Raw genomic sequence first — 25,385 nt, 5'->3', positions numbered from 1 at the left:
TTCGATCCAAGACCAGCAACAAGATGATCCCAAGGTTTCCATATCCTGGACCAGGTCTATCCTGAGTAGTTACTGTGGTGGTCATGGAGGAGTGGAGAGAATGAGACTGATTCCTGCAACACTCCAGGGACAGACGAGTCTTTGCTGTGGTCCAGCTTCCAGTCTCTGGCGCCTATACTTCAGCTCTGCACAAGACGTTTGGCTTGGTTTGACGCTTGTTTCTTTCAAGGTTTTTTAATTCTTCACTTTCGCCAGTTGGTGAAGTTTTTACCTCACTGCTGTCACCACTTGCTTGCATGGTTCTGGATCTGTAGAGCTGCGCATCGATGGATTTGCTCTTCAGTGTTTGGACTCTCAGTAGGGATTATTAAACCACACTGAACTGAGCTAAACCGAACTGAACTTAAACTCTGAAAACTGAACCTCACTGTTTCAATTTACTAAGACCTTTTGTGAAGCTGCTTTGACACAATCTTTTTTAAATGTGTTGCAAGAATCAAAATTGGAATATGTTTATTTACCGAAAAAAAATATATATAATAAAAATACACATTACGTAATGGTTGTTTTATTGTCTGCAATAAAATACAAGTCAAAGAAAATTTAGAAATCACAACTTTCTTTTTTTATTTGCGTTTTCCATACTGTCCCAACTTTTTTCTTATTTGGTGTTGTAAAATAAGGGGTGTTTTTTTTTTTTTTTTTTTTTTAATAACACGCTTTATTGGGAAAAAAACTGCATATTAGTTTTTAATTAAAATGTTTTATGCTTTGAACAAAAAAAGAAGATGTGTCATTTTTTTATTTTATTAATTTTAACTGCAAAGAGCCTATAACTTTATCAAAAATAAATAAATAAATAAATACATAAACAAATAATAATATGAATAATAATATGAATAATAAATATTTATGTATTTATTTGCAATATTTGACAAAAGTTATTAAAAACTACCCGTTTGCTTTGGATGCATGAGGACGATTATGTTGTACAAATTATTTTCTTTTTATTTAATATTATTTATATTTCTCCGTGTTGTATCACGTTAAATATATACAAACACTGACATGCTCTGCACATAGGAAAGATATTTATTAAATTTAATTCTATTGAATTACATTGTAAACAAATTATTCATGTTCTTTTACATAAGATTTTTTTTTATATGCTAAGGACATCAGTTTTGTTGGTGTTAAAGATTATTAATAGATTATGTTTTCGTTGAAATGACTGCACAAAAGTGTACCCTTCAAGGGTGCAAAAAACGTCACAGATTCTCCAGCGAGACAGAGGAAGTGACCCAGACAATCTCGATGAGTTCAATGTCCCACTGTCCTTAGATGAAAGAAAGCGGAGATGTCCTAGACTCTCTATCTCTAGTAGCCCAGTGTTCTTTATCTGCCCCAAATAAAATGAATTGTACAGATTTGATTAGGGTGATTTGCAGTAAAGGACGAAGCTGAGGTTGGAGCAGTCAATCACAGAGACTTAGAGGAAACCCCCACCTTCAACCACACTTCCTTTTGCCAACCAGTCTTTAGACATGAAATACAGGCCCAAATGTATGTCACTTCTTTTCTCCCTCTTGCAGACACAATTGACAATAGCTTCAGTGCCAAAAAAACTGAAAACCCATTATAGGAGATTTCTGGAGATTATTTTAAGAACATAAACTCATAAACATGTACAGTTTATGAGTTTCAGCATATTTATTAGGCTTTGTGTGAATTTCTTGCAAATTGAAGTCTAACTTAAATTATGCAACTCACAAACAGTGAACTGAGCCATAAAAGTCACTTAAATGAATATTTTGTTTACAAATGAACCTATGCCAACAGGAATAAAGCAGAATTTAGTTGATTCAAATGAGCATCTCTACTGTATAATCTAAATTAAATAGTTCTGAATAGCACTACTAGTGGTTCATTTCCTTCTAGTAATATGGGAACAACATTATACAGCAATTTGTCAAATGGTGCAAGAACTATAATAGGTTTTACATTCAGTATGTTTTTACATACACTACCAGTCAAAAGTTTGAGGTCAGTAAAATTTATAAATGTTTTTAAATGTTTTAAAATATTTAGTAATTTATTCCAGTCCTATGATCCTTCAGAAATCACTCTAATATTTATTATTATTATTGGTGGTATTATTAATAATAATAATATTATTATTAAAGATAATAGTTATAAAAGCAACAATGACTGGAGTAATAATTTTATTTGAAACTACATACAATAAAAAATCAATTATTTAAAATTTTAATCAATTTTTAATATTTTTGTTTTAATTTAATAAATGCCACCTTGATGAACAGTATAGTTTTTGTAAAAAAAAATAAAATAAAAAAAAAACAAGAAAAAAAACTGAGCAAACTTTTGACCGGTAGCATATACTCTCATCTGCTTCATTGAAAATAGTAATTTAAACCACAATTTTGCTTCTCAGAAAGCTGGGTTTTCGCAGAAATCTAAAGCAAATGATAAATAACCATGCTCACTCTACATTTAAATGTTTGTCTGCATTTGTACTTGCACCATGGCGGTTGTGTAATAATCATATGAGAAGGGCTTGACAAATCTGGGAACGATATGCAATAGTATAGAAGACCAATCAGAGAGCAATTGTGGATAGCCATGCTTCTTTTTTCAAAGTTTTTTTTTTTTCTTCAAAACACTTTTTACAGATTGAAGATGCTGAAGTACAATGGATACCAGATGTAAACATGCCAAACTTATAAATAAACAAAAAATGAAAATGCTAGAGTAAACAATGCCTAAGAAAGGATTAGAGAGCAAATTCTTAGAATGGAATTGAGAATATAAAGCACATTAGCCACCTCAAAGAGCTGCTGAAAAAGCATACTTGGCTTAACAGGTCTTTCATAAAGTAGAGGTACTATATATATCACCTTAGCTACATATATGAGCCCTTAATGAACCGCTGAAGAACTAGTTTGTGTGCATGTGTGTCAGTAGGTTTAGTACCTTGAAGTCCTCGTCCTGGAGTGAAGCATTTAGTTTGTTCAAAAGCTCGTGTCACGGTTGCCCCTTTTAGCAAACTAGTGATGGACTCCACCTGAAAATAAGACCAGTACCAAACCATCAGAAAAAGCTTATTTTGAAATTACCAAACATTGACAAATTATGTGCATTACTGTACAGTAAATTTACATTTCCCAATAATATGTAGTTGCGTAATGAACAACTAAAAAGAATCAGTAATAATATTCAATAATATGCAAAAATCAGAAATATTCTACTAATGACTTGAAATCCAACAATCTAGCCATAAAACATTTAATTTCTGTAATTATGGAGGGCTACTGGGGCCAAAAGTATACAATTGAAACCAAATGTGTTAAAATGTAATTGTCGAGACATTGTTTGTTATGGCATTAGCCATTTTTAACTGATTTCTTTAGGGTTGCAGATACACACAGTTTGACCATGTTGAAGCGGAAATCTTTACGCAATATACATAGATGTTGCATATGAACATGCCAGTAAATTTAAAAACACTTCATAAAACAGAAGTTTACTAAAACAGTGAAACAAATTTGATATCCCTAACAAACAAACAAACAAACAAACATGACGTCTGATGTTTAAAAATGTGATTCCTCATGGACCTTGTGGAATTTGCAAATATAGTGTCAACAGTTGTAATGGCTGTTGTACTTGTTGATGATTTGACAGGGTGCTTAAAGTGGTTTCCAAATCTTCAGTACTGATCTTACTGGATCTACACTGTTAACCAGCAAATATTTCTTTTCACCCTCATGATGAACTCTAGTGAACAGTAATGACCAAGATGCAGGTATTACCTGCAGGTAGCTAGTGGAGTGCCTAAAAGTTCAGTTTTAGGACCATTTCCCTTCTCATTCAACACAGCATAACTACAGTAGGATCTGTCTTTTTCTTCTTCTTCTTCTTTTCAGAAATGTGGCTTTTCTAAGACTGCTACAATTTGCAATTGACACTTAACATCTGTTTGTGCATAATGTGAATTTCTGTCATACAATGAAACAGAATGAGTCATGTACATTTTAGAATAAGCTTAAATGAATATTTAAGTAAATAAACTAGCATTCTCATGTAAACATACAGTCGATTATACATATAAAATTAACTTGTAGCACATGGAAATTAATTCTATGATATGAATTATACACAATCATAATTTTATGCTTATTAGCATCATGCATCATGCATAGAAACGTTTTCCTCTGGGTTATAATAGGCGATCATCAAAATTTTATAGAAAACATGTCAACACAAATATGAAGCAATAAAAATGGGGTTTAGGTTATATTTACATATCCTGATATGAAATCAAACAATTCAATCATTGTTAGATTACTTTTGTAATCATCAGCACCCCTGCAGTTAGCAATATTGGTATGGAAGGTCATTGGGGTCACAAGACTTGCTTAAACAAAACATGTTTAATTTGAATTTCACAAATTTAAAATCAGGCCTTTAAATTCACTTACTGTGACTGTGTTTTAAAACTATTGGTGCTATTAAAACCTAAAGTGTCGGTTTGCACAAATAAAAGTCCCCTGAACTCCCACCCCATCAGCAGGAAAACATTTGTGTTGCATGTGAACAGCTAGTGTTGTGCTCCCGGAAACCTGCGTGCTATAAAGCAAATAGCAGCCTAGAGAGGACGCAGAGAGCTGCACATTCTCCATTCAACTGGTGATTGAGACATCCTCTTTAAAAGTGTGTAGACAAAATGGATTGATCTCTTGGGAGAAAGGATAGTGGCTGTGGTTCATTATGTGAGACGCTTCAGCCTGTGTTAAGTGTCAGTGAGGTCAAAGGTAAATATAGGAGTTCTTAAGGGCAGATGGTATCAAGCCAGTGGATGTAACCACTCTGTGTGTTATTTAACTACAGATTTATTATTTAACTTTATACTTTTCATAATTTTTATATTCTCTACTATGTAATGGCAAAAAATGTAAACACCACTTTTTTTACATTTTAAAACTATAGTTTGGTAATTGCCAAACTACTGATAGCATTTTTTTCACATTTTAAAGGTATAGTTCACCCCAAAATTAAAATGTACTCACTATTTAGTCACCCTCAATTGGTTCCAAACCTTTGTGAGTTTCTTTCTTCTGTTGAACACAAAAGAAGATATTTTGAAGAAAGCTAAAAATCTAACCAGCTTTCTTCAAAACGTCTTCATTTTCCTCAACAGAAGAAAGAAACTAAATCTTAAAGATCTGAATCAAGTAAAGGGTGAGTAAATTTTGACTAAATTTTAATTATTGGGTAATTTATTACTTCATCATAAAATAAGGTCATTTTTAGAATAAAATTAAAGGTACTTTTTCAGACATGTTAATAGTTTGTTTAAGACAACACAATACGAATATTTTTACCTCAAGAGTTAAAAAAGAAAATAAGTATTTTAGTGGAATAACTCAATGACAAAATAATACTTTTTAAAAAATTAATTAAAGTAAATTTACAAAAAAATAATAAAACAAATAAATAAATAAATAAAGGGGCGGTGTAGTGGCGCAGTGGTTAGAGCTGTCGCTTCAAAGCAAGAAGGTTGCTGGTATAGGTGAAGCCATGCAGTATAGGTAAATTAGGTAAGCTAAGTTGTTCTTAGTGTGTGTGTGTGTGTGAATGAGAGTGTATGGGTGTTTCCCAGTGATGGGTTGCAGCTGGAAGGGCATCCGCTGCCTAAAACATATGCTGGATAAGTTGCCGGTTCATTCCGCTGTGGCGTCCCCAGATAAATAAAGGGACTAAGCCAAAAATAAAATGAATAAACGTAAATACATAAATAGGAATAAATGACAGTACAATTAGCCCCATCACACGGAAAAAAGCATGATCCTGGTCAGTGTCCTGAACTAAACCTTATTGAAAATCATTGGTGACAATGTTAAGATTAAGAAACCACTAGAGTGATTAAAGACTGAAGAGGAGATATTCTGTGGCTGCAGATAGGCTAAAGTCATTCAAAGCAAGTGCTGTCTTTAAAAATCTGGACTTTTAGTTGGAATCTTTCTTTATGCTACAACCATCACTTTTCACTAATTTTAAACTTATTTTTTTTTCTCCAAAATATTAAACTGTTTTATAAAATACTGTATTATACATGTATAAACCCACACACACACACCTGACTGAACAAATGCTCCAGGAAGCCATGCAGTTTCTTCTGTTTGTCATGAGATATCCACACGCTGGTCGGCATCTCATCTCCTGTTTGTGTGTGTGGAGAGAGAAAAAGTGGTAATCATTAGAAAAAACACATATTTAAATCCATTCACTTCTTTAGAAGTAAAATTTTTCTTTTAAACACAAAAGGAGCTATTTTGAAGAATGTTGGAAACTAGTGGCCATTGACATCCATAGTAGGACAAAAATCAATCAAAATCAAATGGGAAAATTTCTACCTGGTAAGAAAACAAAATGTATGCATTAAACAGTTGAAAGCATAATTTAACAAGTAAATAAAATTAGATTAAAACATAAAATTATGATTTAGCAAGTTGAAAATTAAGAGATTAAAAAAAGTCAAAACTTGCCAAGTCATAATTTTTTACTTTTAACCTCCTGATTTTAAAAGTCATACAGTAATTTAGATGTAGTTAATCATAATTTCGACTTTTAAAGTCATAATTTAAATTTTTAATCTTGTAATTAAATTTTTGAGTCATAATTTTGACATACTAAGTGAAATTTTTGTCTTAAAGGGCACATAGTTTACCCTTTTTAAATGATTTAATAGTAATATTATGGTTTTTTTGAGTGTGCCAGTTTAGGTTCAGTTCAAAACACAGTTCAGATTTGTTTACTATAGCGTGTTCAAAAGTGTGATTTTGGGGATGTCTACACAGCTTGCTGTTTTAGGGGTGTGTTGCTTCATTAGTTTTAACTTCCCGCCCAACGTAACAAGGGGTCGAAGCCAAGAGCTCCCCTGCTCTGTGTTTGCGGCAAACAGGCAGACAGAGAGAAGCTACAAGAGTGAGAGGACCAGCATTCTGCCGTACATGTAAAACTCAGACACAGAACAAGCAGAGAGTACACAATCATTTGTGTCTTTGTATAGTTTTACAGCCAACTGTGTGCTAGTTTAAAGTGCCGAGCTTGTACACCGAGACTAATAACCACGCACACTGAATTAACTTTGACTGAGACACCAGAGCCGCGACATGGCACACTCAGACGCGCACATTTGCATGTTATTTAAAATTAAATTATTCAGATGGCACTCTGCGGTGCGGCAGAAACATGAAGTGTCCCGAATCGTGGCTGGGCGCCGCGGACAGCCGCTGACTTGAAGCGTCGTTGTGTTTACCCTGACAGAAACCTATGTTTAGAAACCTAAAATGCATGCCGCTGCGTGGCGCGATGGCGCTTCTAGTGTGCGACCTGCAGGCAAGTTTATTATTTTATTTCAAATGGAGAGATGTGCACATGAGGCAATGCGAGGCAACAGCTGCACCTAGTGAAGATCACAGGGAGCTTCTGTGAACGCGAGAAATGCGAACAGCTGAAGTTTAAGGTAGACGCAATAAAAAAAGTACACGTTTGCAAACCTACCTAAAGGTACAAACAATAATTCCAATTAGAGAAATAATGTGGAAAATATTGATCTTGTGTTGAGCCCAATGAACTTTACATCTAAAAATAGAGCAAGGGTGTTCCTTTAGTGACATCGCTTTGACTCGCACGCTGAAAATGGCCGATCTAAAAACCATTCCAATTGGTCCACCGTTTTCATGTTGTTGAATTGAAAAAAAAAGGACCAACAGCTTGAAAAGTAGATTTTTCACCATAGGTGCCCTTTAAGTCATATATTTGTCATTTATCGTCGCCTTATTAGGTCTTATATTTAAACTTGTAAATACAACTTCATAATCTTCATAATTTCAAGTCTTAATTTTATATCTTGTTAGTTTGACTAGCCAAGTGATCTTTTTTATCTCATAATTTAGACTTGCTAAGATATATATAAATATATATATATATATATATATATATATATATATATATATATATATATATATATATATATATATATATATATATATATATAGTCTTAAAAGCCTTATAAGGCTTTTGCCTTCATTTTTTAAATTTAAAACCTTATTAGGCCTTTGTCTTCCTTTTTCTTACCTGGCAGAAATGGCCTACCATAGTTACCAGTTACCAACATTCTTCGAAATATCTTCTTTTGTATTAAACAGAAGAAAGCAACTCAAACAGCTTTTTAATCAATTGAGGGTGAGTATATTTTCATTTTTTGCACTGAGCTGTCCCTTTTAACATACTGTTTTCATTAGTGCTGTATTGTCATAATGCGCACACATCTCTTTCCTCTGTGTCTTCGGTGTCCTTCTCTTCCTCCATCTGTTCAGCAGTTAGCATCAAATGACCATCAATTTGGCAGGCGCAGTGTTTTGGCGGGTTCTGTTTGACTAAGTGGAAAATGTGTGCTTGATGTGAAGTGCAACCAGATAAGACTCAATCTGAAAGGCATATGGAGGCTCTTGCCAAATTTGATTAGAGTCACGGGGGATTTATCAGAGGAATGCGGCAACAATGGTGTCAGATGTGTTCAGGATGGTGAATGTTTGTGTTACCTGAGTCCATCTCATCGCTGTGCACATAAGAGCTGCAGTGGCTGCTGCAAATGCTGGTGAAGGATGCGATTGAGTTCCTGTTGCTGTTACAATCACTGGAAGACATCAGACAGGTGTTCATGTGTTACAGACAAATTATCGAACTAATAATAGCAAACAGAAATATTTAGGATTCTAAAATGGAAAGTTCAAAAGAAAAGCAAGTAATGAAAATGCTGTCACTTTTATAAATACATAAGTGTTACAGTCACCAGCAATCTAGCTACTGCGGATTGCTGGAGAACTACACACACACACACACAAACACACACATACACACACACACGCACGCACGTACACACACATGCACACACACACACAAGCCACTAAATGAACTACAACTCCCGGCATGCACCACATACACACCGATTCCTGATCCCAGCAAATTGCAAACACGAACAACTGAAGCTGTTTAAGGACTCATTACATGGACTAAATATACACCACACATGCACACACGCACAGTGCTGGGTCTTGTTTTCCCTGCGTAACATAACAAAGCTTTTCACTCATTTGTCTTACCCTGTTTTGATCCTTGCTTTGTATAATCGTTTTGATTCTTTGCCGCCTAGCCTGACATTTTGCCAATATTTTAAACTTTAATTTTGGGTTACCTTTATGCTTCTGTTTCGCTCCCGTTTTGACCATTTGACCATTAACTGTCTGACTAATCCTCACCTCCATTGTCAGTGTCCTTACGTCTCAACAATTAAATAAGCAAATAAATAAATACTTAATTGATGGTAAGTCAACTATACTACAAAAGTATTTGTGCATTACAATCTTTATATATATATATATATATATATATATATATATATATATATATATATATATATATATATATATATATATATATATATATATATATATATATATTAGTTATTTCCTGTTATATTCCATTTATTTGTATTATTATTATTATAATTATTATTATTATTATTAGGCTAAATAAATCTTTGAAAGATGTCTCTTATTGGACAAAAAATACATGCATAAATACAAAATATAACCAAATATAATAGAAGTATATTATGTTATAAAAAACAAATTAAATGAATTATGATGTGATGTTATATTATTTTATATTATATTAAATGATATATGATGTGATATTAAATTATTTTATATTATATTATATACATTTTTGCAGAAAAAACTAATATTGTAAACTATAATAAAGTTTAATAAGGCATAAAAAGGCATGAAACGCATAATATAATATAATATAATATAATATAATATAATATAATATAATATAATATAATATAAAATAATATAATATAATATAATATAATATAATATAATATAATATAATATAATATTTTAAAAAATGTTTAAAAACGAAATGGAATTATGGAACTTGGGAAAATTACATTTTTGCTGTGACATTATGCTTCAGTTAGCTTAAAATAAGTGTAGTTTAAAGTAATATTAATACCGAGAGAGTTCAGAAATCAATATTCTGAAGGGAAAATTCAACAAATGACACATTTGTTATTTTAACTTTGAATTTTGCCATCAACAATTTTTTTCGGGCTGATGAATTGCTTTCTGACCTATTTCACAACAGAAAGATGTGTACAATAAAACAGAAATTGAGAAACCTATCAGAGAAGTTATTTTACAGATGACAGACACCCCATTTAACAGTAAACGTATGGTCACTGTATGCACATTTACCTGTAGGAGTCCCGGTTGCTGATGGTGTCATGACCTGAGTCCTCCTGCTCATCTCCCGTCACATTAAAACACACTTTCTTCCCATTGCGTTCACTTCTGTCGCTCTCACTCTCCGCTGAAATGTAGCTCTCTGTGGGCTTCCCTTCAGAGCCAGTGGGATGTGTGATGGAGGAGAGCAAACTGGGGAAAACACACACAGAGAGACAGAGGGAGAAGCAGAGAAAGATTAATCGCATCGCAATCAATGTGCAATAAAACAGTCAGACTCCACACCTTCAGAAACACATGTTCAGGACTCACAGAATGAAACATCACTATGTTACTCTGTTAATGTGAAGCACGGGTCATCATAATGGACAACTCTATAAATATTAGCTGTTGAAAACACAACAAAACAAACAAAAATATATACTGTTGAAGAATTATTAGCACTAGAAAATGATTAGCGCTTAGAAAAAAATTATATACAAAATGTCTTGCTCTGTTAAGCACCAACTGGGAAATAGTCACAGAAGGGCTAACAATTTTGACTTTAACTGCACATACACACAAAGTAAAGTTTAATTTAAGACTAATTTCGAGTGGAGCACGCGGTCATGACTGACCCAACCGGCCCACATTAGCTAATCATGATCCTCCAGTCAAAAGATCACAATATATATTCTATATATCACTATACTTTATATATTCTCATTTCCTTTCGACAACTGTGTTCATCTGGAAGAATCCCCCACCTTCCTCCACCTTTATCCAGAATGGGCGGCACGGCGGCCCAGTGACTAGCACTGTTGCCTCACAGCAAGAATACAAATGGCGCCGGGTCCTTGCCGGGCCATCTGCTATTTCTGTGCAGAGTTTGTATGTTCTCCCCGTGTCCGCATGGGTTTCCCCCTGGTTCCCATCCAAATTTGCTCTATATTACAAACAAAATAAGCCTAAGTCTCTTTTTCTAAATGTCTTACTCTCAGAAAGTTCACCTAAGTCTCATCAGTGGGAGAGTTTTGAGATCAACCTATGCTCAATCTCCCCTCACCCTGCAAAAAGGAGGGAGCCCTGGGCTCGAGGATCCCTTGAGCTCAGTGCTCTCTCCCAGGAACTAACTAAAATAAAATGTGTATCCCTGCTTACATGGGCAAATAAAAAAAATACAAAACAATTACATTTTATAATTGCTGTAAAAAATCTGTATTGTGTTATGTATTGTCATATTCCTATTGTTTTCGTACTACTTAAATTGGGTATATGCAGAAGTATGCGGAAGGACTTTAAGTCTTTAGATACCTGGGTCAAGCGCTTTCAGTGAACTGTATGCAGTTACAAAATCACTGTGTTTAAGGTCTGTTGTCTTTAAAAATCAGCAATCTCCACTCTGCGATATACTCCACTGAATCATGTACAATATAAAGTGGGTCTCACAAGAAGCATTACATTAAATTATATTTTTCTGTAAAATGTGTTTAAAATATGAACATTTATTTTACCTAAGTATATTCAATGGAGCTTCTGCGCTAGCCTGATAATGTAAATGGCTTTACATCTTGTTTTACACTTGAACAACTACTGTAAATGAACGCTGAAGTTTATTTAAATTATTATATTTTAATTACATTACAACATTGATGCTGTAAAAGGAACCGTATAAAATGAAAAAAAAAATGGAAGTTTATGAGCATTTGAAGAAACACTAGCTGTGCACATACTCTATTGTGACTTGTGCTAGTTTGTGTTTTGGCTTTTTCCACAAAGGTTTTTTGCTTTTTTTGTTGTAGTTTTACTTTCTATTTTATAATGTTGTGGAATTCTCTGTCACATCATTCACTTTTCTACTGCATTGACAAACTTTAAACCCTTTTTAAATTTTATTTCACTTAGTTTTTTGATTATTATTAATATTTCCTCATTATTATTCATATGAAAAAACACTGCCTGTTTTAGCATTATGCGTGTTTCTGGTCATATCAGACACAGCTTATCAGCATGAATGTGTGAGGAGGACCAGAGCCGAACAAAATCACAACCTGTTTGTGTCTGGCTTCCGGACAACAACTTGAGGAAGTTAGAGGTCCTCAAAATATGAATAACATCAAAACACGCATGTACAGCTGTGTCAACAGTCATAACTTCTCTAGGTTCCTCTCCTAGAGCACGGGCGAAGAAAATGTAGACAATGCTGGCCGACAAATTCACACACATGGGGGCATTTAAGCCATATTTTCAATCTGGTTCTGAGGCCCAGTCTCTCCACACATGAACACACTAACATGTCAAGCCTTGTTTGAGTTTCAGATGACCCCCTCCGGGCTGTTTTTATGAACAGGGACACATAAACATACTTTCATGGAATATATTCCCTTATGAGTGCAAACCGTAACTCTAATTCTCATTCTAACAATAAATAAAAACCTCCACCAAATCACTTCCAACCCAAACCAATTCTCGGAGTGAGAAGCGCAAGAAAGTTTTCAGTGACACCATGTTCGTGAGAAAGCCCAAGGCCTTCAGCTGCCCTAGTTCTTCAGCTCTGTGGTTCTATGGCAATGTTTATAGGAATACATAGATTCTGAAATCTGCTGAGATTACAGTTTTTCATTTTAAAACATATAGATTAATTTATAAGAATCGATTCCTTACTGTTGTTTGTGATTCTCATTCAACTTCAGCAGAAGAAACACAATCAGGGGCCATTTACACAACATTTTCAGACAAAAATAAGACAACTTGTACCCTTTTTTTGACTGAAAATGCATAGATCTGAAAATACCTTTCAAAGTTTTTGAAAACGCTGCCATTGTTGTGTTCATGCAAACATTTAAAAACAAAAGTCTTGAAAACAATGACATCATGCACGTACATGTTGCTCTAATGTTTTAAAAATGACTTGTTCACCATTGTCTTCTCTTTTATGTTGAGTCATGGTAATGTAATGTAATGTGGATTTATATAGCGCATTTATTGTGTATGGCCCCCCAAAGCGCTTCACAATCATGAGGGGGGTCTCTTCACACCACCACCAGTGTGCAGCATCCACTTGGATGATGCGACGGCAGCCACAGGACAATGGCGCCAGTGCGCTCACCAGCCATTGGTGGAGTGGAGAGACAGTGATAGAGCCAATTCGGTGGAAGGGGATGATTGGGAGGCCATGATCGTATGGGCTGATAGAGGGACTTTGGCCAGGACACCGGGGTTACACCCCTGCTCTTTCACGAGAAGTGCCATGGGATTTTTAATGACCACAGAGAGTCAGGACCTCGGTTTTAACGTCTCATCCGAAAGACGGCACCCACTGACAGTGTAGTGTCCCCTTCACTTTTACTGGGGCATTAGGACTCACATAGACCACAGGTTGAGCGCCCCCTGCTGGCCTCTCTAACACCACTTCCAACAGCGACCTAGTGTTCCCTAGTGGTCTCCCATCCAGGTACTAACCAGGCTCAGCCCTGCTTAGCTTCAGTGATTAACCGGTCTTGGGCTGCAAGCTGATATGGCTGTGTGGTGCTAGATTACTATGAGCAGTACAACATATTGCCATTGGAATCAGCAGCGTTACATACAAGCATTGTATTGCAAACCTCTGTTGCAGAAGACATAGGCGAACAAAGTAGTTTTTAATTATTTTATTTTGCAGCACAAGAGTGTTCTTGGAGCATTGTATGATTGAATTTAAACCACTGAAGCCACATGAAATGTTTTGACAATGGTATTGGTTCTTTTTCTGGACTTTGAATGTCTTTGTATTGTTTCTGTGTCAAACTCAAAGCCCCCATATCATTTTATTTTGCCCACGAAAGCATATGATGCACACCAAATGCAAATAAGTATTCCTATAAATAGACATTTCATACAACATCAATGTAAACTGAGTAGCACAAATTATGTGTATGTGCCGTGAACACACAGAATTTCCTTTTTTCACGTTTTCCATGCAAGTTCAAAATTTTCAATTTAAGTAGAAAAGACAAAAAGCATACAGAAACAAATCTAAAGCGTGTGACGCTATGCTTAATGTCATGATAAAAGTCCATGCTCTTTTATATTGTGTATGCATGATTCCTTTGTATTGGCAGTGTTTTGTCATGGGTTTGATTCCTTGCTGTATAGTATATAATCAAAAAATGCAGTTTGTTTGTACTACTTGTCTTAAATGAGCTAAAACAACATAATTGTCGTCGACAACAATTGTCGTTTTATGTTCAATCCACTTAAATTTGTAAAAACTAATACATACTTCATGTTGTTTCACACTTTAAAAAATAACTGTAAATTAGCAGTTTTCCAAATTTTGTGAGTCATATTTTAACAATTTTATGTTCCCCTATTTCAAGAGTTTACACTTTTAGCTGATGTTTGATAACAAAGCTTGTTTAGCGTGGTGTCCCTCGGGAGAGCCCTGAGCTTATAAGATCCTCGAGCCCTGGGCTCCCTTCTATAAACAGGATGTAAGGGGAGTTTGAGCTCAGGTTGATTTTGATGAACTCCTCTGACTTATTTCTGGCTAATGACAGATATAGGGATGGCTAAGGAGAGATATAGGCAGAGATACTGTAGGAGGAAACCGGAGATCGCCGGGAAAACCCACGTGGTGCGGGAAGAACGGGCTAACTCCACACAGAAATGTCGACTGGTTTAGTTGGGACTTTAACCAGGGAGATTCTTGCTGTGAGGCAACAGATTTAATCACTGGGCTGCAATATCGCCCATCTAGAAGGAGGGGGAGTAGGGGTGGGTGGAGGGTATTCTTCAAGATGAAGACACTGAGATAAGAACTCTGGTTAATACATCAGTAATATGGGAATATTTTGGTTTCAAAGACACAGACACGAAACAAAAACAGGTCATTTGTAAAAGCTGTCGCGGGATTGTTGTCAATATTAGGAAATACAACAATCAGCACGTAAATTGACTATAAAATAAAATCGCAAATCAAAATCGTAATGTGTTTAAAAAATTTCAAGTAAATATTTTGCCCAAATTGCACAGCAATAATCATAAGCAGGTTATCCTCTCAAAATTAATTTATAAACAAACTTCACTTCTTCGTGCTTTTTAATTGCAATATGAGATCTTGATCTTTCTTCCAACAATCTTTAAGCTTAAAAAGTTCAAGAAAGGGACTTTTATTTACATTTTTACCAGTTAAAAAAGATTGTCTTGGTTAGTGTTGTATATTACGGTACAAAAACCTTGTAATAAACCGCCAGTACATTTTCTGTATATCTTCACAATTTCTCTATTTATTATTTATTATCCATTATATTATTTCTAACTACTAAAATTTCAATAAAAGTACTGTAGAGTTAAATTTTCAACATCAAAGGTCGGCAGAGCAGTGATGAATGAACGTCCAATAATTCACATTGTATTCACAACCATACATAAACTGAAAACACAAAATACGGAAACTGTTTCTTTACAGATATATTTTACAGTGCAGCACAAATCAATTGTGTGGAACCCAGCATTTTTTGCCATGTAACGTAAATAAGAGAGCTCTCGAATTCCACCTTTCATTTTTCAAGTTAGAATGACATGAGGGTAAGAAATTAGTAACCAAATTTTTATTTTGGGGTCAACTAATCCTGCTAAATTCCCAACACCTCAGAATGTTGAATCAGCAACATTGCTGCCATCAGTACAATAGAGAACTCTGATTGGCTTTGTAGCAAACAATGTTTGGGATCGATTCTTAATCCCCTATTCCACTAGCACTTGATTCTCAGCCAAAGCAGTCAGGTCTCCACCACCGAGTACCATTCTATCGCCTAGGAAAAGATCACCTACAGTAGCAGCACTACTGGCTGGAACTTAATAAGGAAGTGAGCCCAGCATGGGGGCTCGAGGGGCACAGAGAATCAAAGTGAGAAGAGTTGGAGGAGGGGAACAATGATGAGACTCAGCGGTGGGAGATCTTGGTGCAGGTCCAAGGGTCCCTCTGCCTACGGTCTTCTATACACAAGTGCTTTCATGTGACATATGAGGCTCTTTACATTCAGCTAATGGTGAGCAGCTGACTCCGCACTTTCAACTATAGATCAGAATGTGACTTCTGGTCAAATCACACTTTCAAATGCTAAAAGAGTTCGCAATCTGAAACATCTGACAAGATAGATATGAAACATCTGCACTGCACTAGCAGGACAGTATAGCAATAGAGCCAACGCCAGAGGGAAACAGATTGAGATACGGGTTTTATGGTATGCATATAGACTGTATGCTAAAAAAAAGTTCTTTGATTGCAGAGTTAAGGAAAGCCCATCTGCCCATGTGAACACCACTTCAAGTCAAAAGTGAAGCACATTTGTGGCCCATATTAGATAAGGTTAACTGAACATTTTTAATGCAAAAAGGGAAAACATTTATGTTGAGTCTTACAGGCTTACACCTGGTCACGCATTATTTTTTCTAATCGGAAAGCATTCAGGAGGTGGTCTAGGATCAATTCCAGAAGAAACTGAACAGGTCTAAATGCATCTGGTGGTTAAAAACACATATGCAAATTTAGTAAATCTTTTTAAATATATAATCAACACTATTAACAAACAATTAAGTAAGACTTTTAGTTAAAAAAACTATTAATAGGCAGCTTACAAATAGCTAGTAAGGTTGCTAGAAGGGTGGTTTAGCTATTAGTGATGTAGAATAAGATCATACTTTATAAGTACTAAAAAGAGCCTATATCTTAACAATAGGCAGTTAATAAGCCAGTAGTTGATAGTGTGAATTGTTGTTTGAGCTAAAGTGTTACAGTTACAATTTATCCTCCCAAAACTGTAAAACAAAAAATAAAACAAAAATACAATAAATTTGAGAGTGTGTTATGGGATATTTTACATGTCAGGTATTACATCACTATTATGCAGCATGCAATGGCAACACCACAGATGATAGTTTTGGATGTTTCATTTTATTATATTTTGTCTTTTATTCTATTTTTAGCAGTCATAAACATTTATTCATTTTCCTTTGGCTTAGTCCTGTATTTATCAGGGGTATATGTGTTATGTGCAGCAGATGCCCTTCCGGCCACAACAGATTAGGTTATACCCAAATTAATTTAGTTTTGGACCATTTACAGTTTGTATCAGTACGAAAAAAATAGATGTTGCATTTATTAACCTATAATAACAGCAATCGCTGTGCCTTTGATGCTTTGGTCAACATAACCTTTTTAAATTTGCATATAGAGCAATATGTGGCCAAATGTAAATGAAACCCTTTTCACAAATCTGACAGCGATAAAATAAGTTAAAATTCATTTTTGATTCACCTTTTGACTTCACCAACCAACGTTTTGTCCACAATAACATTAGAAATAGCTTGATTTTTAGTTTCTGTACCTTATCATAAGATAATATAAGATATAATACAAGGCCTTTGGTTTAAAACCAATGTTTTAAGGGGCATATTAATCCCAAAAGTTCATTAAAAAATGAAAACACACTCACATTGTTAGCCTATGGCTGGCCGATATGACAAAAATACCATATCCTGCAAACAATATATAGTAACATTTCTGCACATTCAATCAATTAACAGTTTACTGTATATAAACTCAACACATTCATTCATTCATTTTCTTTTGGCTTAGTTCATTATTTATCAGGAGTCGCCACAGCGGAATGAACCGCCATCTATTCTGGCATATGTTTTATGCAGCAGATGCCATTGCAGCTGCAACCCAGTACTATGAAACACCCATAGACTCTCTTACCCATACACACTCAAACACTACAGCCAATTTAGTTCATCCAATTCACTTATAGTGCAAGTCTTTGAACTGTCGGGAAAACCAGAGTACCTAGAGGAAACTCATGCAAATAGGGAGAACATGCAAACTCCACACAGAAATGGCAACTGGCCCGGTCAGGACTCGAACCAGCAACCTTCTTGCTGTGAGGTGACAATGTTAACCACTGAGCCACCATGCCGCCCAACTGACCACATGTAAATAAAAAAATCAATCAAATGCAACACACCTGAAGCAACAATAGGTGTGTAGAAAAAAAGAATTGAAAATTAGCAAAATGACAGCAAGCAATCCTAGCCATTATCATACCTGCTGAATTATTAAACGCAATGTTACATTTAATAAATTATTCAGCAAGTTTTGATAGTGTGCGGAGATTGATTATTCTGCTTCTAAATGTTTGATTAAAAGAAATATAAAATTATAAGTTTTATATTAAGTAGAAATATAAAATAAATATTATTAAAATATAAAGAATTCATTTATTCATTTTCTTTTTGGCCTAGTCCCTTTATTAAATAGGCATCACCACAGCAAAATGAACCACCAGCGGATGCCCTTTCAGCTGCAACCCAAAACTGGGAAGCACAAATACAAACTCTTTCACACTTAAACATTATTGCCAATTGAACTTATTCAATTCACATACAGTATAGCACATGTCTTTGGACTGTGGGGGAAACTGGAGCACCTGAAGAAAACCCACGTGTTCACTGAGTGTAAATATTTGTACATAGTAAGTACAGAGTTTGACGCCATTTTCTTTTGTACCTTCTTTTTATTGATTGTTTTTATGGACAAAGGAGTTAGGTAATAAACATTTATTTTGTTTTATTTTGCTAAAAATAGGGAAGTTAGAGGGAATTTGAATTTACATTGTTTTGTTTATTATTTTGGCCTGGTTAGCTGTTGAGGTTGAAAAAGTTGAAAAAGAACAAGAACAAATTTTGTTTCAGAAAATCATTGCGTAAATAAAATCTCTATATTTTCTTAAGCAACATTGTGTGTGCAGTCTTCCCTTTCATGTTGTATCTTTCCCCCTAGATGGGGGCAACTTGAAATTGGGGGTTCGTCCAGCAATTGAACCTTTCGGATGCAGAACATGCAAACTCCACACAGAAATGCCAACTGACCCAGCTGGGGCTCGAAACAGCGACCATCTTGCTGTAACTTTTTTTTTTATTATTATTATTATTTTGTTGTTAACTTTTTCAAATATTTCCCAAATAACATTTAACAGAGCACTTTTTTATGGTATTCCAGATAAATTTTTTTTTTTTTTGGAGAAAGTCTTATTTGTAGTTTTTCATTAAAAAAAAAAAAAAAAAAAAAAAAAAAAAAAACATTTGAAGGTAAATTTTATTAGACCCGTTAAGCAATATTTCTTTCGATAGTCTACAGAACAAACCAAATTGTTATACAATGACTTGCCTAATTACCCTAACTTGACTATTTACCCTAATTAACCGTTGAGGCTTTAAATTGCACTTTAAAGAGTCCCTATTATTGGTTTTTGAAAATGACCGTCCAAGTAGTGTGTAACACAGCTCTAAGTGAAGTGAAATATCCAGCTAAGGCTTAAATCTGTAAGTGTACCATGTTTAAAACTAGTGATCCATCTATAAAAGAGTCGACTCAGAGTAGTTCAAACATGCCTGTCAACCCTCTAATTTTTCCCGGCATTTTCCCGTATTTTACAATTCTATCCCGCTATCATCCCGTAAAGGTATTTTCCCGTATATTTCTCCTGTATTTTCACTGAAGGGTGGCAAATAAACATAAATAGTCGAGCCTTTACATACTCAACCCATACTGCAGAACCACCAGGGGCCGCCCTTTGCTCTTAAATGTGAGTCTGTTCTGTCCTTTTGCTTTGTTTAGGCATTAAAACACTTTGAAATAAACATAAAAACGCAGCTTGTCCCTTTCCTTTCATTAGAAGTGGCGTCTCCCCTTCATATGCAATTCTAAAAACAGTCATATAACGTGCGGCGGTCAAGTTTCAAAATAGTTCAGCTTTTACCACTGTGTGGATTAACACTGAATGTGTGCCGTGGTTAAAAACAGAGCAATATGCTGCTGTTTAACTGCATTTAATGCTTCCAGCATTGGGCCAACACATATACTCTTCAACAATGTTGATAAGCCGTGGTGGGCGTTTCTCTCTGTCTCACACTGAACCCAGTCGAATAATTACAATAGACTGGGTCATCTGACCAATCAGCGCAGATAAGCATTGTGCTAAGGAAGGGTTTGGTAACAAATGAATCCCTGAACATATGAGCCTGTTGATCCCCAAAACCAAATATGACGTTTTTAATGCATAATAGGGGCTCTTTAAGCTGAATAATACTACCTTGAAAAATATCTAGTAAACTATTGTGTACTGTTATCATGGCAAAGATAAAATAAATCAGTTGTTAGAAATGAGTTATTAAAACTATTCTATTTAGAAATGGGCAGAAAAGGTCTTCTCTCCGGTAAACAGAAATTGGTATCAAAAATATATAGGGGGCAAATAATTCAGAAGGGCTAATAATTCTTACTTCAACTGTATATTGTCATATTGCACAGCCCTACTGTAGCAAATAACTTTCTTAGACTGTTGAACTCTTAAACTCAAAACATTTATATGCATTATTCATGAAATAGCAGCTGCCACACATATATAAATGACTAGAAATGTGGCTTCAGTACAGTAACATCTCGAGAGTGTTTTATTATTATTCTAACTGCACTTATTGAATAAATTTAAGAATTTAAATCGATAGGGACACATATATTTAAAAAAACCAACAACAGGAGGCACAAGTCCATCCTCTTCAGATCTCCTCATTTCTTTGCTTTTCTTCATCCCCTCCAACCATAGAGATCAATGCCCCTCTTAATCCACAGTGGAATCAGAGGCTTCCCGAAAAGTGCCTCCACTGAGCTACTCTGCTGCTATTTGCCCCATTATTGCTGCATGATAGGGATGGCTGTCTGACAACCGCCTCCAGGCAGCCATTACAGCACACTCTCTTGCCCAGGGCTTCGAGTAAGGTCATTATCTGCCCACCAGATCAAGGACGCCTTGCCAATAAGCACACTCTCAGACCTTCAGCCAGCAATCGACTCTGACAAGCATATGGCAGCAGTGGCGGAAGGTGCTTCCCCCACCGCAGATCAAGACTAGCTGTAATTGCCATCATGTCCGTTGAATATGTGTCCACGTGATGTCCAACTAATGATGAAAATTCAACGGCTGTTAGCGATAATGGATGTTTTTCATTTAAACTATACAGTTGTATGAATAGAATTGGAAGGGAAAGAGGGATGGTGGAAGTGAATGAGTGTTATTTTTGTGTGTGCCACTTTGCAAATTACTCAGTGAGTGACATTTACAGTGTACGAGTTTGAGTTTAAGAGCATTTTATTTTATTTTTGCAGACTTTCATTTTGAAATATAGGGGCCGAACTCAGAGTGTCCCATTTCCTTCAAGGTGTTAATGTGCTTCCAGAAAATGAAGCCATCAACAGCTTGGCTCAGACAGGAAGGACCCCACCTGCTTTGTGTTTAAGTGTTTTTCAGACACACACACACACACACACACACACATACATTTAGTTGTTGGAGGAAAAAAAAACGTAATGCAAATTCCAGATGTTGGGTCATGTGAAATCCACAAAGGTTAAATTATTGCTGCTTTAGTAAGATCCCAAAGGGACTCTAAAAGTTATGAATTATCACATCTAGGAATAATTTGATTTCAGATGTCAGTTGATTTTGAATCTATATTATATATATAAGAGTATATATTATATATATAAGAGTAAAAGCAGTGCTTAATTAGCCAACATTTTACAGTCATTTCCTATTTATTCAGTCATTCATTTGTTTTCTTGTTGGCTTAGTCCCTTTATTAATCCTGGGTCGCCACAGCGGAATGAATCAACTTATCCAGCAAGTTTTTACGCAGCGGATGCCCTTCCAGCCGCAATGCATCTCTGGGAAACATCCACACACACACTCATACACTACGGACAATTTAGCCTACCCAATTCACCTGTACCGCATGTCTTTGGACTGTGGGGGAAACCGAAGCACCCGGAGGAAACCCACGCGAAGGCAAGGAGAACATGCAAAATCCACACAGAAACGCCAACTGAGCAGAGGTTCGAACCAGCGACCCAGCGACCTTCTTGCTGTAAGGCGACAGCACTACCTACTGCGCCACTACTGGATTCGGACATGACCCTAATGCTTTTGCACCCTGCACTTTAGACTTTGTGCTAATTCATTAAAATAGAGCCCTTTGGGTGTAATGAGGTTGATTTTTGATTGTCAATGAACCATCCTCATAATATGAATTCATGTCATAGACAAATTCAATGTTAGTGCGGTGCAAATGTGCATCAATTTTTCATGTTCTTTCAAAAAGATCAAGAAAAAAATTATTTCTCAACTTATGGCCACATTTAAATTGCTAAAGCACAATAGCCAGGTAGTCTAGGTCATTCAGAGTGTAAGGCTGCAATAAAAGAATAAAGAGAATAATTCATAAATCACAATGAAAGCTCTCATCTGATGAAAGATAGTGCCTTAATGATGATCGAGCTTTCTTTATCTTAAACTTTTGAGTTTTAGAGTTCTCCTGAAGCAAAGGGCAACAATCCCCAGTTCAGTCACACTGCGTAGCAAAATTCATTCACTTCAAAACTTGTATTTCTGACAGTTTAAGTACTGATGTTTAACTAGGCTGAAACATCTAAACTTTAAAGTTTCAAACAGACTCTTACAAAAACACTGAAGATGATACTAAATAAAAATGTCATACTCATGAATCTGAGCAGCGTAGCATTCCATCTCTTTGACAACAGTGGTGAGTTTGGCCAGAAGTTTGTGGTAGGCATCCAGGATGAGCAGGTCATCCTCTCGTAGCAGGAAGCGCAGACCGTGACCTTCTGCTCTGCTCAGACTGTGTCCTGACGGGGCAGCCATGCTAGTGATACTATGCTGGACGTAAACCATTGGGTTAAGCTTGCCTGAAAGTGGAGAACAGCATTAAAAAAAACTAAATCTCTTCATATTTAAACATATCTTTGTTATAAATCAATTATTTTTACACTTTATGTTTGTCTGTGAGATTTGCAAGTATTTAACCAATGAAAATTAATGAAAAAGACATTGTGACTATACCTTGTAACGGTTTTATCTCAAAAAGTAAAAAAAAAAAAAACTCATGGTTCTGTTCTACCATAATTTTGAATAAAGAAGCACATCAAATTTATCCATTATTGCTCATCTGTGGTGTAAGATTAACCCCTAAACACTCATACCCGGGTCACGGCACCAATGTAAGTAATCCAGTCATCAATTTAGCATCAAAACACACTCCCATCTAGGTTTTATTTGATAAAAAAAACTCCCATATGAACCACAATGTTATACAGAATAAAGTACCAGTATAACTCCTTTAGTTTCACTCACCCTCTGAGTGGGATTCCAGCACTGGAAGTGTGTATGGTATAAAGGATGCTATTGACCACAGTCTGTAGGGTCAATCATCTTGAAGCCAGAGCTGTAAACTCAAAGCTCCTACTAGCTGGCCTCTATTACACCTGCCTTCGAAACATTCATTTAGACCACAGCACCATTTTAACCCTCTGGTATTAATCTGAATGGAACAACACTCCCATTCAAACTTCACTCTTATCCGGGTCACTGCACCAATAAAACCCTGCAGTGCCAATATTGTTAGAATTACGCTCCTGTTCAATCCTCAGTCTTATCCGGGTCATGACACCAATATAACCTTCTGGTTCTAATTTGGGTAGAACCACATACCTATTCAAACTTCAATCTTATCTGGGTCACAGCACCAATATAACCCCCCAGTTCTAATATGGGTAGAATCACACTCCCCTTCAAATCCCACTCTCATCCAGGTCATGGCACCAACATAACCTCCTGGTTCTAACCTGAGTAGAACCACAAACCCATTCAAACCCCAATCTTATCTGGGTCACGGCACCAATATAACACTCCTGTTATAATATGGGTAGAATCACAGTCCTATTCAAATTTCACTCTTATCTGGGTCATAGCACCAATATAACCTCCTAGTTCTAATCTGGGTAGAACCAGATACCCATTCAAACCTCAATTTTTTTCTGGGTCACGGCACCAATATAAAAGAATGTAACCAATGTAACTCTATTTATCAAATATGTTTCATATAACGTTCATATGTAAAATCACACTTTGGCAACACATAAAAAAATCTAAATACCTAAAAGTCTAGCACGTTTATAAACTAAATTTGTCTATCTAGCAGCAATGATATACTTCATACAGGGCTTTAAATTGGTCATTGTTTCCAGTAATGAGCAGTCTCCATTGTACATTATAATTAGGAGTATATATTCACTCACCCTGCTCTGAATTGCGGCTTCCTTTTTCCAGAGTGTTTTTCCTGTTGTCCAGCTGGACTCCAAAAGCACTTCCGAGGTAAGTAGTGGTCTTTGGATAAGACACCTCAATTACATTGATGTGACAGTTGGTGGGGCAAAAGTCACTGCTGTGTAGAGGCGAAACCTTGCTCTTTGCCTGCTTGAATGTAGGCCAGGCCCTGTTCTTCAAAACCCTTGAAAACTGAGCAGAGATAAATTAATGTAAGATATAGTTTTTTGTGTGGATTTGAATACAAGCTTACTGTTTTTTTTCTGTCTAAATTATCTAAATCAATAATTCAGTACTAAAAACTAATCAACATGAAACAGTTTCAAACAGCCTGGCTTCAGCAAGGATTTACCATAGGTTAAGTCTGGTATGCCAACATGCTTGGCTTATCATAGTTCAGTATATTCCCATCGAGCTTTTATTTTATCCTTACAAAATGTGTTTTAACCTTGAAGTGGATTCACACAAAAAAAAAAAAAAACATCTCCAATCAATCGCTACGTTTCCATCCACTTTTTTGTGAATTTTGGAGATGCGCATAAAAAAGGTTAATGGAAATGCCAAGATGCGCATACATTTTTTTTTTTTTAAATGGGCACAAAAAACATATGCGTAACTGAATAGGATAAACTTTTATTCTATAAAAAAAAATGCTCATGAACTATGATGGAAACACAAATTCCAGTATACGCATTAAATGTCATGTGTTTTTGTTATAAGAGATCATGTGATGTTAAAAATGTGTGTAAATGGATAAACCAGCAGGCTGAGCACATTGTAAAGCATCTGAAATTTTGTTTTGGTCATTCTTAAATGCCTTAACCATTTCAGTATTACTGTTATTAAA

The 25,385-nt window shown here is 35.6% G+C and overlaps 1 protein-coding gene across 1 annotated transcript in view; it reads right to left on the bottom strand.

Moving 5' to 3' along the window:
• Nucleotides 1–25,385, bottom strand: part of prex2 (phosphatidylinositol-3,4,5-trisphosphate-dependent Rac exchange factor 2) — a 242,250-nt gene that overhangs the window by 88,846 nt on the left and 128,019 nt on the right. The window contains exons 24-29 of the mRNA XM_087309456.1: nucleotides 24,511–24,730; nucleotides 22,914–23,121; nucleotides 10,350–10,529; nucleotides 8,628–8,722; nucleotides 6,158–6,240; nucleotides 2,992–3,082 (exon numbers count right to left, since the gene is read on the bottom strand). Coding sequence (XP_087165582.1) covers nucleotides 2,992–3,082; nucleotides 6,158–6,240; nucleotides 8,628–8,722; nucleotides 10,350–10,529; nucleotides 22,914–23,121; nucleotides 24,511–24,730 — 877 coding nt within the window. The remainder of the gene's footprint in view (nucleotides 1–2,991; nucleotides 3,083–6,157; nucleotides 6,241–8,627; nucleotides 8,723–10,349; nucleotides 10,530–22,913; nucleotides 23,122–24,510; nucleotides 24,731–25,385) is intronic.

The sequence above is a fragment of the Danio rerio genome, chromosome 24 (genome assembly GCF_052040795.2).
Source record: "Danio rerio strain M-AB ecotype USA chromosome 24, GRCz13ab, whole genome shotgun sequence".
Lineage (NCBI taxonomy): Eukaryota > Metazoa > Chordata > Actinopteri > Cypriniformes > Danionidae > Danio > Danio rerio.
The sequence above is the reverse complement of the archived record's forward strand: the minus strand, read 5'-3'. Positions and strand labels throughout refer to the sequence as shown.